At 32.7% G+C, this 13741-nt stretch overlaps 2 protein-coding genes across 2 annotated transcripts in view; one reads left to right on the forward strand and one right to left on the reverse strand.

Annotated features, from left to right (window-relative positions):
• On the forward strand, positions 1–13313 carry LOC128229092 (spindle and kinetochore-associated protein 1-like). The gene is made up of 7 exons (XM_052940753.1): positions 1–106; positions 3858–3983; positions 4862–4954; positions 5232–5323; positions 5886–6077; positions 6241–6410; positions 11908–13313. The coding sequence occupies exons 2-7, from the start codon at positions 3864–3866 to the stop codon at positions 12063–12065; spliced, it is 825 nt and encodes a 274-aa protein (XP_052796713.1). The 5' UTR covers positions 1–106; positions 3858–3863; the 3' UTR covers positions 12066–13313.
• LOC128229091 (ATP-dependent Clp protease ATP-binding subunit ClpX-like) overlaps positions 12715–13741 on the reverse strand; it is a 15766-nt gene continuing 14739 nt past the window's right edge. Inside the window, exon 11 of the mRNA XM_052940752.1 lies at positions 12715–13592. Coding sequence (XP_052796712.1) covers positions 13341–13592 — 252 coding nt within the window. The 3' untranslated portion in view covers positions 12715–13340. The remainder of the gene's footprint in view (positions 13593–13741) is intronic.

The raw sequence follows: 13741 nt of genomic DNA on the forward strand, positions 1-13741 counted from the left end.
GTTGACCTTCACATTATAAATACGGCGCAGAATTTGAAAACATACCGTACAGTACTGGTATATAATATCTGTCAGACTGTAACGTTTATTTTGTCAATTGTATCAGGTATTGTTTAATTATATTTTATCTATAGAAGATATAAGATAGTATAAGTTTAATAATTAACAGTAGTAAACGAATAAGTAATAAGATAACTGTACAATGTTACAACCCAACACACAGCATTTTTGTATCAACTTAAATCATATGGCACTCCAGCCATTGTATAGGATTTTGATTGTAGAACACTTGATAAAAAACAGTTAAAGAACACACAAGTGTGGCAAGTTGCATAGACAGACAGTTCCACATAGTACCATATACATCATTACATGGTCACTGTGGGGGAAAAGACACCAGATATAGCTCAAAAAGTGATAAATCGATAAGCGTTTGATTTTGACACATTGAAAGTTTTCTATCATTCTTTGTATTTTATGGTTATATATTTATCAAAATCGAAGAGTTTCGAATAACTTGATCCTGTGCAATATATACGACTCTGATGGAAATGTTTCTCCTCTTTTGTATAATAGCCCAATACTCGCCGAAAGTTGCATGATGCCCACAAATGTTCATTTATGTAGTACGATTTCAAACATAAATCAACAAATTGAAAATAAGAATAAAAACTGAATTGAGCGATTTCATTGTAATTACATTATCTAGTAATGTCATTGTGTAAGATATCATTAATACGATATGTTTTGTTGTTACGGAGATATTCATACCTTTGATGCCCTGGCGGTGTACTGGGGATAGATGAAGCAAATAAATAACTGCACAGGGGATAGCTATTAAGTGGACTGAGGATAGTAACGATGTCATTAAAATAACGAGACTGTGATAATGATTACGGCCATTTACCTATACGCGAGCTCGAGGGAAATTGTTTGATGTTGTCCATATCGAGGGATGCGAGCCAAAACAATGTTGCTGTTTTTTGTATCTGTATGCACTTAAAACTGATTCTTTGATATAGATTAGTTAACCATTAACTTGTTTTTCACTAGCATTAACGTTCAAGTCACAAATATCTAAATATTTTAAATACGCCGGTAATCTGATTTATTGAGGAACACAAAACATATGGCCGTAGAATTTATGTGGTGTTTGCTATTCATATATATAACTATATATATATATGAGACATTGTGTTCAAATACATAAAAATAAAATTGCAGAAATGATAGAAAAGTTTACCTGAACTGACTAGACCTAAAACTGTGTTGAACGGAGAACAAACTGCAAAATTATGATTACAAGAGAAGTTGTTCCAACACAAACTCGCACCACTACCAAGTCGCCCCATAAATGGAGAAATCGGGGGATTTTGGTCTGAATTCCAGGGGATTTTTACGTGGTGAAAATTTATAATATAAGAATAAATACAGAAATACACTCGAATTACAATAATTTTTGGACTTAGTCATCATGGTCCTTCATGGAATTTCACACTCATAATATTATTGATGCTTTTCACTGTCAACCTTAAGCAAGTTTTGAAAAAAAAATAATAAAAAAATATATGGATCCTCCGGCGGGGGACCAGGGGATGGGTCGAAATTCCGGGGATTTCCCCCCCCCCCCCCCCCGCAGGGGGATATGGCATGTATGTATATTGGATATTTTTTTAAATATAAATTATGATGGTAAATTAATAGAAAGTCTATATGACAAGCTACTTTTATGAACCTAAAGCACGCAATGAGTGTATGTTGCTCTCGACGATCGGAAAGAAATGTACATTGACCTGTACAATATTATAATAAATACATGAGAGAAAAGCTAATTTAATATCCATAAATTATTGAAACAAATCAAATACATTGGTGAAAAAGCAACACTTGTTTAACTGAGAAAAAAATAAGGTATTAACTGGAAGATGCGTTACGCTAATTAGTAGTAATTAAATTAAGCGGACGCACACAAATATTAAAGAGCTTTAATTTCATTCACAGCTTTATTGTTGGCGCGTGTTTGATCCATAGCTTAATCATACTAAGTGTGATTACTGGTATTTATATATTTGACTCCACAAGTTATGGGAAAATTATGGAACACAATGGAACAGAATTTTATAGAACATGTACCATATTACAGTACATAGTCAAATAATATCAAACACATTCACAAATATGAATTCAACCAATCACATAATACAGAACCGATGTAGGTTGAATACAAATAGAAATAAATAAGTTGTCGTGAGAAATGCATATATATATAAAGGCAAATTCAGACATAATATGACAATAAGCATAGTATCATAATGCAAATTTTCATAAGTAAGAGGAATTCTAACAAAACGTCGATAGATTATATAAAATATTTGTTTATCAATGTATCTTTTTTAACATCATGACAGCGGCATTTATTTCATTTACTGTAATATCAGCATCAAATAATGGATCAAAACCGCCTGCATTGTTAAATTTTTTATTTCTAGCAAACGTCTCGGCTTCATCATTTTTTGTTTGTAAAAAATCATTACTTAATTAAGCAAAATATTTGGAATATATCTTCCAATGTCATGTCATTACTTTTGCCTTGTTTTGTGCCTTTAAAATATTTCCAGAACACCTTAGGTTTAGAAAAACATAACTGTTCAAAACGTTTACATTGTGTGGCTTTAAACAATTTATGTTTGCGTTTATCAAGCAGATGGAGTAGAGAAATGACAACCAGCAAGCTTCTTGGAGAAGTCAGTTTTATTGCTGGGTTTGCGCCTATCCCAGTGTGACAGGACGAGATTAATATGTTCATCAATATATATATATACTGTTATATGACATGTATATTTTTATCACCATGCAGCACTTTTTTGAATATAATGCAAATTATGGGCCTTTATTATATGACTTAGAAATTCTGGTTAAGGTTTTGCATGTTAGCACACATAGCCCGTCATAGGTTAATATCTCAGCAACTACTTGATGTATTGCATTGAAACTTTATACAATGGTACTCAACCACCCAACCTACTTGAATAACCAAGTTAGATAACTTTATTTTGCAAATAATGGCCCTTTATTATTGGTCTTAGAATTTCTGGTTTGCATGTAACCACATTTATGTTAATATCTCAGCAAATACATCATGTATTGTATTTCCATCAAGTCTGTTTTTCATTAAAGGCTTAATGTTTTTGAATTTTTTACAAATCTTCGCAGGCATCATTTTAATCTAATTTTACAGTGATCCATGCACGATTCGCCAAAACCTTTCAATCCTTACACTGAAAAATAGTCGAGTGCGCTGTCTCTGTGACAGCTCTTGTTTTTTTAAATCAACCGGTTTTTAATATGGTATGATTGAATGTTTGTTTCAAATTATTATGTATATTTATTTTGTATAATTTTGATCACCAGTGCTATTTTATGCTTGTAAATAAATATCAATTGGATACCTATTTTACTCCGTTTCTCAACCCATAATTATCAAATATAGAATAGGTGATGACCCTCAATGACCGAGATAATTTGATAATTTAAAAAGAATAGTGGAAAATTCAGCCCATCCCCAAATACAACCTAGGCAATATGGTGCATTTGGTTTACAATATATAAATACATAGCTCAGATTTAAATACAATATGTTCCATATTTACAGGTCATACTTTTTGGCTGGATCATACTTTAATTTCTGTCAATCAGGCATTTGGTCAGCAAATCTAGTCCGCATGGTCTTTGGTCTTTTTATCTGAGCTGCATTCTCCATCAATCTAGACTATCAGGGATGTGCAGTATCTTACATATACAATGCACGCTTCAAAATCCATTAATATTCAGTTGATATGCTGCTTGCTACTTTTCAGTGCTCCATGGATTCTGCATCACTCAGTGATCTTAGAGGCTTTTTTGAGTCTAAGCTGCAGGTGGTGCAAACTCTGCTTGAGCTGCGTGACTTCAGTGAGGATGATACATGCACACAGGAGATGCAGGTATGTATATGGCAAACTCAGGTGTTTACTTGCCTACTTTTCGCAATTAGTGAAGATGATTTAAATGCTAAATGCAGGCAGAATGATTTTAATAAATTGCATGAACTTCTGAAGAAATAGCCGAAATTATTGTTATTTAAAGATGCACTCACACTCCCAAATAAGATTGACCGCAATTTATTATATTGTTTTAAAATTCCAAAAAGGATGAATAAATGTCAAAAATAATGGTTCTTATGAAGGATACCGAGTTAAATTTGAAAGAAATGAGCATAAAACACGGTGTTATTACCTTATGAGACTATAGTAGACCACAGTTAGTAAATCTTTAAGCATTCACCAATCATTTAATATTTTAGCTTTCCGCTATTAAATTCACAGTTACCATCTTGTTATCAGTAGTTAATATTTCCCATATATGCATTATTTAGTAAGTAGTTAAATGTTTATCAGTCAAAATTGATGTTTGTTATTCATGGGTATGTATTGATTTTTAAACACTTCAATCATGAATTCTGGCAACTGTAATAAGTCAATAACATTTTATCATTTTTGTTGATTTTGTAAACTTGTGTCTTTATGTGCAATACATACAGTAACATGAATGCCTTATTCAAGAAAACTAGATTATGATTCACTCAGACATGACCACACTAGCATTTGTACAACACTCCTACCAGTCATCGAAATAAAACTTGGATGAACAAGCCAGAATTCTTATTCTTATAATAGTACTTCATATCAATTTTGTTAATAAGCTTTGCTATGTCAAGTCGAAAATTTGAGCAAGCCTGGAATGAATTTTAACACTGCAAGCTTGCGGGCTTGTGCTTGTTTCCATCACTGTCTTACTACATGCATGTAATGGTCTGCCCAAGGTTGTGAAAGATGAGGTGCGGCAGCTGACAACTACACTGGCTGTCCTGAGACTGGACATTGAGAAACAGGCCACAAACCTGCAACACCTCCAGGTTTGTCACTCATACACAGTGATAGGAAATTATTTCAAGAGTATTAATTTTCTACATAAGTTCATATCAGATTTCTCCAAGACTCCAAACAAAGTTGAAATTCTATATGTTACTATTGTTTTTCCAATCCCGTTATCATAAAGGCATGAGATGGGAATGGAATATGCTTTTTAGCTGTATCTTAATTTATTTAAAATCATGCCACTATGAATATCGGCTGCTTTGAACATAAAATGACCTTAATGTAGTTCTGTGTATACTTTTATGCATGACACAGGGTGTGAATGAAGACCTGGTTGATCTGAAGGCGAGACTAGCGTATATGACAGATAACATTCCGGACAGGCTGCCCAGACCCACACAGTCCAGGTACAAAAAAGGGCATATTGCTTGACAGAGAGAATATAGCAAAACTCTACAAGCATTAAAATCATGTAGACATTTTTTCGTGAGGGGATTATAGGAATGCACTTCCGTCAGTCCACTGTCCATCTGTCTGTCTGTCCGTAACATTTCGTGTCTGGGCTATAACTTACATATGCATTGATGAATTACCATAAAACTTGGTACAAATGTTGTTATCATTGAGACGATGTGCAGTGACCTTGAACCGGGTCCATACTTCAAAGGTCAAGGTCACATGAAACATATAAAGGTCAAGTAGACATGCTCATGTCTGCGCTATAACATAATTATGCATAGATGGATTACAAACTTGGTACAAATGGATCCCATTGATCTCTTATTCGAAACTTTTGTTGTGACAACATAAACACTTTTAATCAATTATTAAGTATTTAGAAAAACAATATGTTCTAAAAAAAACAATGGTGAGGGATATAGCCGTCCTTTGGACTGCTCAATAAAAATTGGTATAATAATAATGAATAACAATAAATTTTAACTAGACAATAAATCATATTTTTTGCAGAAAAGCAGAGTCTCCAGCTATTCAACGGACAGCTTTAAAACTGGTGACGAATCAGATTAATACATCAGGAAGTGTAGGGAATCAGATGAAGACAAATATCTCTAGTAGCAAGTCAGCTCATTGCAAACAAGTGAATGTGTACCTTCCGGAGATTGACTTCCTAACCGTGGAGGAATTTGAAAGTTGTCCAAAGTAAGTGCACACACTTAACATTGATATATATTTCAATGTGAACTAGCTTCAAAAGGGATCTTTCGTGAATCAGTAGTTGTAAATTGCTGATATACTGTCAGTGGAAAATATATTTCCATCAACTATTCCCCTTTAAAAATGTGTTTGTTAATTGTAATTGAAGGTACATGAAGGGTCGGCTAGGCTATGACCATGTGAATAAGTTTGTGGAAGCCATGAATGCAGCATACCATGCAAAATACAAACTTCTGAAGCAGAAAAAATCTACTCTGAATGACTTTAACAGAAAGCTGTTTGAAACCTACAACTCCCAGAAAAACAAGGACACACAAGGTAGGACTTACTCTCATCCTTTTTCTGCCATTTCTGGTGTTCATTTCGATTCACATTTTGTTAATCCCCGCCACAGAGTGGGGAGGGGATTATAGGAATGCACTTTGTCAGTCCGCCCGTCCATCTGGCTGTAACATTTTGTGTCCGCGCTAAAACTTACTTATGCATGGATGGATTACCATATTACTAGGTACAAATGTTGACCTCACTGAGACGATGTGCAGTGACCTTGACCCGGTCCCTTCCTCAAAGGTCAAGGTCTCATGAGACATTTAAAGGTCAGAGTACACATGCTTGTGTCCGTGCTTTAACTTACTTATGCATGGATGGATTACCATATTACTTGGTACAAATGTTGTCCTCATTGAGACGATGTGCAGTGACCTTGACCCGGGTCCATACCTCAAAGGTCAAGGTCACACAAGACTTTTAAAAGTCAAAGTACACATGCTCGTGTCCGCGCTATAACTTACTTATGCTTTGATGGATTACCATATTACTTGGTACAAATGTTGTCCTCATTGAGACGATGTGCAGTGACCTAAACCCGGGTCCATACCTCAAAGTTCAAGGTCACGCGAGACATTTAAAGGTCAGAGAACACATCGAGGGCTCAACGCAACACTATTGTAACTGCAATTTTTACAGAATTTAGCTTTTTGGCATTTTTGAGTGTATTTTGTTAAGAGGCATTAACTCATAAAATATTTTAGATGTATTCCTAAAATAAGTGTATCTTTAAAAATATTTGCTACCTAATTGTATCTCTGATGTGTTAAATTCCAAATTGCAACACTATTGTAACTCCAGTTACAATAGTGTTGCATAAAAATTATAAACACTTTGAAAAAAATTCACAGTGCAACACTATTGTAACTCTGTTATACTATATCACTATGATGTCATAATGTTTGATTACATCATCAGTTTCTTGGGAAAGAAGCTAAATATAGTAAGTAGGTTACAACTTTACAACTTCAAGTATGGAAGAAATCAATAACAGTATGAAGTTTATTTATAGAATTATACAGGGTTGACCATGGCTTTTGGTTGATAATTGCCCCAGTGAAAGAAATAATTATTTTCACTGGGGCAATTATCAACCAAAAGCCATGGTCAACCATTATTATCCTCATGACCCTGTATAATACATATGTTTTGTCATTTGTCAATGATTTCAAATGGATTTAAAGAACATGATTTTGTGGAACAATAAAGGATATGCATTATGATTAGCATGTACTGTAGTGACTTAAGTCTTAACGTTTTAAAAATGACTGTGAAATAACAAAATGGTTTTGAATGGCATTAGCTGTGAAAAATAACGAGTGACTGGAAATCACATTAGCAAACCGTTTCAAACGTGTTTTCAGAATAAGCCTGCAATATTCTTATTCTTCAAATATTTCCTGTTTTACATTGGCTGTTTTGGTTGTTCATTTCAATTATAAGGTGGGCACAGCCAGGGTCGTCAAGCCTAGGAGCAATTTCATAAGCATCTCGACTTAAATGACCCTAGCCATTCTGCTGGAATAATTAAAAATTCTCAGCGAGTAAAGTAAAAAAAAATGTTTCTACAAAACATTTCCTTGCCTCAGTGCTTTATGACCTTTAACGGATGTAAACATCTGGTACAGTTTCGGTTAGTACTCATTACTGAAACAAAATCTTTGCCTGCATTCTTATTAACGTGAAATTGATGTCAGTCTTCACGTTCTCGTTCTCATTGGGCAATTATGCCATAATCGTAATAATCTCACAGGTTGGGACGATAATCATTATTACGGGAACGAATTTCTATAGTGAAATGTTATTATTTATAGTAACATGTGTATTATCCCAAGATAAAGGGTAAGAATCATATCACATCATTAGTGTTCACTAAAGTTTGTGTCAATATTGCAATAATGCATAGAAATGTTTGAGAGGCTTGCGCTTTATAAATACAGAAGTGTTTAACTTTTCATATAAACAATTTCTTATTGTAATAATATCTTATGAAATTATAAATTAAATAACAAGAAAAATATTATTATGTTATGTTCATTACAAGGTAAAAATAAACTGATTTCTTTTATTTTTTTAATAGTTGGCTGTACTGTATATGAAGATTTATATGTGTAACCATTCTAAACATTTTCTTTAATAATTTTTTATGTTATATTAATAGTTCAATTTTATTACAGATTTAACTTTAATTATGTGGTCCTGACACCATAGAACCATAATCTATTTAAGTGAATACCATGACATTTTGGTACATGTAGTTCAGGTGTTATATAACATCCCAATGCAATTCAACGAAAAAAAACAAACAAAAAACACTCACTTTTTAAATACTATGGTCCAAATAATTTTATAATTGACTTAGGAAAAATATCATTTAGTAGTGTCCTAAAATGTTGATACAAACAATGTAAACAAATCTGTTATAAGACCCTGGTACAAGTCATTTAGTCCGGTCAATTTAATGTTTTTTTCATAAAAGTTCTTAGAAATATGCCATATTTGCATTCCATCCGATTTGTTAAGGTTCTGTGGGATAATAGAAGTATTTGCTGAAAAAAATGCTACTTTTTCTGAAAAAAGGGTTTTATCCATAATAACAACATCCTATAAAAAATTTAATCCATTTTTTTGTATCTAGGAAACAGATAATATGTTGCAAGATTCTAAACACAAGGGACACGCTTCCTATAACGGATGTGGCCGGCAGTGTGTTGCAAACTCAGTAGCTGCCATATGGCAAGGCTACCAGCGTCCTCCTGCAAAGGGGGAGCAGCAAACTATGGACAATCACACATAATTATTTGCAAAAAGGTTATACACAAAATGAAGGAGATTCAATACATGCTGAAGTTGAGAGCGCATCAAAACATGACAGTGTGTATACAAGTGGGCAGTGGGCAGCAATTGTCCAAACTGCTTTACATAAAAGGCCATATTTTGTGAAAGAAATGAGTACGACTGACATTTTTGACATTAAACAGGTTGCAAGCAATGTGAAAAACTTTTCAATAAATGAAGATAATGAAAAGGTCAAATACAATGAAATAAAGACGGTATCATATACCTCAGAGAGGTCAAATAGCTTCTTTTATCAAACAAGCTATCATGGTCCTCAGAAGGAAGTGAACTTGATTCACAGAGATTATAAGTATCTTCCATGGCTGAGAGTGTAAGACGAGGTTTACTAAGTTCCCGCAAAACACCCTGCACGAGGGTCGGTATGAACCTATAATCTTACACAAGCAACTATGGTAGATACTTATAATCTCTGTGAATCAAGTTAACTATTAAACCAAAACAGTACTATGCCACTAGTACAGTGTTCTTTAAAAATTAGAACATATGAAAATAATGAGATCAATTATAGAAGTATAAATATCTATAAATTAATTTATTAATATCGTATTATTCATCGTCGGATCAACATCGCTATGCTTCATTGTGTACGAAATTTAACAGAAAAAGTACTGTAGTTGCCAACGATGCTAATATTATGATGTATTAGTTTAACATCAGATTATTAATTTGAATACCTAATTGTGATTTCAGTGTATTCCCCGTTTGCCAATCATAGAGGATAGCATGAGTGTTCGTTCAATAAGGAATTTATTTTACATTTATTATTTAAAGTTTTCTAAAATTGATTGAAATAAGCTGTGGAAACTTTCTATCAATTTTTGACAATTCAGTAAACATGAACTTAATAAATTTTGTTTAAATGACCACGAATGTGATATTCTATTTGTATAATAAATTACATATCTATGATTTACAGGGCATTTTATGATGGCAACTTATTTTTAAAAAGTCAGATTGTTAAAGCTGCACTCTCACAGATTGAACGTTTTGACAACTTTTTTTATTTTTTGTCTTGGAACGAGCCAAATTTTGCGAAAACCCATGGAAACCAGTTAAATAAGACTGCTGGCAAAAAATATATCGCAGATTTGTATATTTAAGTTAAAAAAATGATGTTTTATGCATTTTTCTTAAACCGTTAGTAATGGTTTAAGCCATAAAACATTAATTTTCAAACAGAAATATGAAAATCAAGATCTGATTTTTTGTCAGCAATCTTATATCATTGGTTTGCAGATATTTACTCAAAAATTTGTTTTTTCCAAGACAAAAAATAAAAGTTACAAATGGTATATCTTTGAGAGTGCAGCTTTAGGATGTACAGCTACATGTAGTAACTATTGATATACAAATATGTTATGAAAATTCTAAAAATTGTTATTATTAATCAAATGTAGGTCTTAACACTTAATATCATTGCACAGAAATCATATTTTCCAAGTTAAAGAGAATCACTTCACAAATGAAATGCTGAATTTGCTGGTATATAACATAATTGTACATTATATTTAACTATGTAGTTAAAGTTGCTTTACTGAAAGTTATGTTTTATAATTTTAATAAACAGATAAAATTAAATGCAACCTTTTTTCATTATAGTCAGTATGATATATCGCTAGGTTATTGAGTAAATTGCAAGCCACAGTACAGTACACAGCGCATTAAGATTCAAGTTAACTATTTGTGCCTTTTTTATAAATTGAATTTAAACGGCAACTTTGACTCTTATTAAAAACTACAAAAAACTATGAGGAATTAAATGTGTTTTAAGCTATGTTTTAAATTAATATGTAGGCACAACTTAAAAACAAAACAAAAATATCATTGTGTTGCTCTGCAATTGTAAATAACTGGTAAAAAAAGATAATGCAACACTATTGCAACTTCAGTTACAATAGTGTTGCGTTGAAAAATTAAATGATATTTTCTCATTTTCAGAGGCAACAGTATTGTAACTAATATTTATTCAAATATAATAAAAACACAACATTATAATTCAAATTTCTATTTGGATTAATAAATTGATTCTACTTTCAAAAACAAATATACTAAGACTCTTAAAAAATATGTATAATACAAAAAATTTCAACCTCCTATAAAATTTGAAAAAATTAGTTACAATAGTGTTGCGTTGAGCCCTCGACATGCTCAACGACTCATTTGCCTTCTTTTTTTAGCCAAAATAACCTTGATATTGATCTTACCTACACTTCACACAATATGAATAACTTTAACAAACCTTTTATAAAAATTATGTTCATATATCCAAGAATATTTAGGTTACCGATCAAACAACTTGTATTTCCTATATTCCTATTCTTGACCAGTGGTTGTGTACAATTTTGGTCAGATTCAACGTACCAGTCAGGTTGCGAGAAAAACAAAATATACTAAATAACAATGGCGGGGGATATAGCTGTCCTTTAGACTGCCTTGTTGACATTACATTTATTAGACTCTAAAGTTTGAGTACATACAAGTATGTATGAGATGAGCATGGGCTTGAAATTGTAAAAAAGGTACAGAACCATTGCATGGTCGATAATTTACGTAATTGACTATGGTTTCATATTAAGCTGAGACAGGCATCTCATTTCTCATTATTTTAAGATTTATTGGCTTTTTTAAGATTGCTACTTCATTGTTGATGAGGATATTAAGCTGCATGGAAAGATGAAGATAGACAAGACAGCCCAGTCAACGCTAGCCATCCTGCGACATTGCGGCCGTGTAAGAGAGGTTCGGGGTGGCAGGCTTGCTAGATATGTCTACATAGACAGATACTAGTCCAAGATATGTGTTCATAGACTGATACTAGTTACGTGTATATAGACTGATACTTATCAAAGATATATGTATTCATTGGTGGATACTTAACCTTGTTTTTAAAGACAGATATTAGGAATGTGTACATAAACATATATTCATGTATCGTACATGTGTAAACACATATACAAAGACAAATACTAGTGGCATTTTTGAGTCTGCATATTTAATCAATTTTAAACCTGATTAGTTTTGATTTATAGCCAAAATAGTGATTTCATACAACAATGAACGACATCTTAAACATTACCCAACAGCCCTGGTTAAATGTCAGCTTGCAAGACTCTGTGCAAGTCTTGGTTCTGTCACATCATCCTTAGTCATCAATGTGATATCGGTGTTATATGAGTAACTGGAAGCACAAGGGTGGAACAAACAAACTTTTGTCTAATTCGTGTAGTATTTTCTGTCAAAAAACGGTTAGAAACAATTATTAATCTTAAATTATGAGCCTTGCTAAACATGTGGAAATTGTCTCTGGCAACATGTGTACAAAGTGTCATTTGAACATCTTGAATCTGTTTTTGAGTTAAAGTCCTGGTTAAAGATTTGGCGCAATGAAGCCGTAAACAGATGACAATTTTTCATCTATAAAATACAAGAATGAAAACCATGTTTGGTGGATTTTTTATTTCATTTTTATCATTTTTTAATAACAATTTAAGTGGAATCTTTAAAATAAAATGCCTGTCAATGTTTGATGAAAAGCTTGGTTAAATTCTGTATCATTTTTACTTGAGCAATTCACCACTGGCAATGCAGTTTAATGTGTACCGGTATGTACAAATAAAACTTTCATATATCATGTATGTAACATGGCATTTTAAACAATATCTGTATGACAATTTATTCTCTTAAATGATACATGAATATATTCTGACACTTCAAACTAGCACAAGTGATGTATTGTACACCAGGTAATCTGAAGTTCAGACACATAATCCCAATATTCTGTTGGGGCAACCAGAAAATTCTCAACAGACGACTGTATAAACTGCATATAATAAACAAACTGGGTCATTTTACATATTTTGTTAATACTTGAACAACAAGAAGTAGTCGTGATTTTTTTAACAACTTTGTTACCGGAACAAAAAAACAAAACAAAAACTTTACATGTTATTTAATGAAGATGTGAAAAGTGAAGATACTAAAAACATGTATGTTTTCTTTCAGGATAACAAATTAAAATAAATATATAAAATCACAGCATTTTTTTGCTTTTTAAAAATATTTCTATTCACCACTGGTGCAGGGTCTAAGTTTTTGCAATGAAGTGATTTTGGGCTGTTTGTGTGTAACTTTGTTGTTTGTGCTGCGGACCTCCAGATCTGTAACCTCCACATCACTGTCACAGTCCAACTGATGGCTGTCACTCTCTCTCCCAAACACCGCTTCCCCCTTACCAAGCACAAAGTCATCATCAATTATCACTTTTCTAATGTCTGTTCCAGGAATCTCGTACATTATTGGTGATAAACACTTGTCCTGAAATGCATAGATATCAGTGGTTTTAGTTTAATATGCTTAAACTTTCACATACACACTTAATGAGGAAATGATAACAAGAACCATAATGCTTGATGGAAGTAATTAGGGATGCAAACAAATATTCGAATAATCAAATATTCGATCAA

The sequence above is a fragment of the Mya arenaria genome, chromosome 3 (genome assembly GCF_026914265.1).
Source record: "Mya arenaria isolate MELC-2E11 chromosome 3, ASM2691426v1".
In the NCBI taxonomy this organism is placed as follows: domain Eukaryota; kingdom Metazoa; phylum Mollusca; class Bivalvia; order Myida; family Myidae; genus Mya; species Mya arenaria.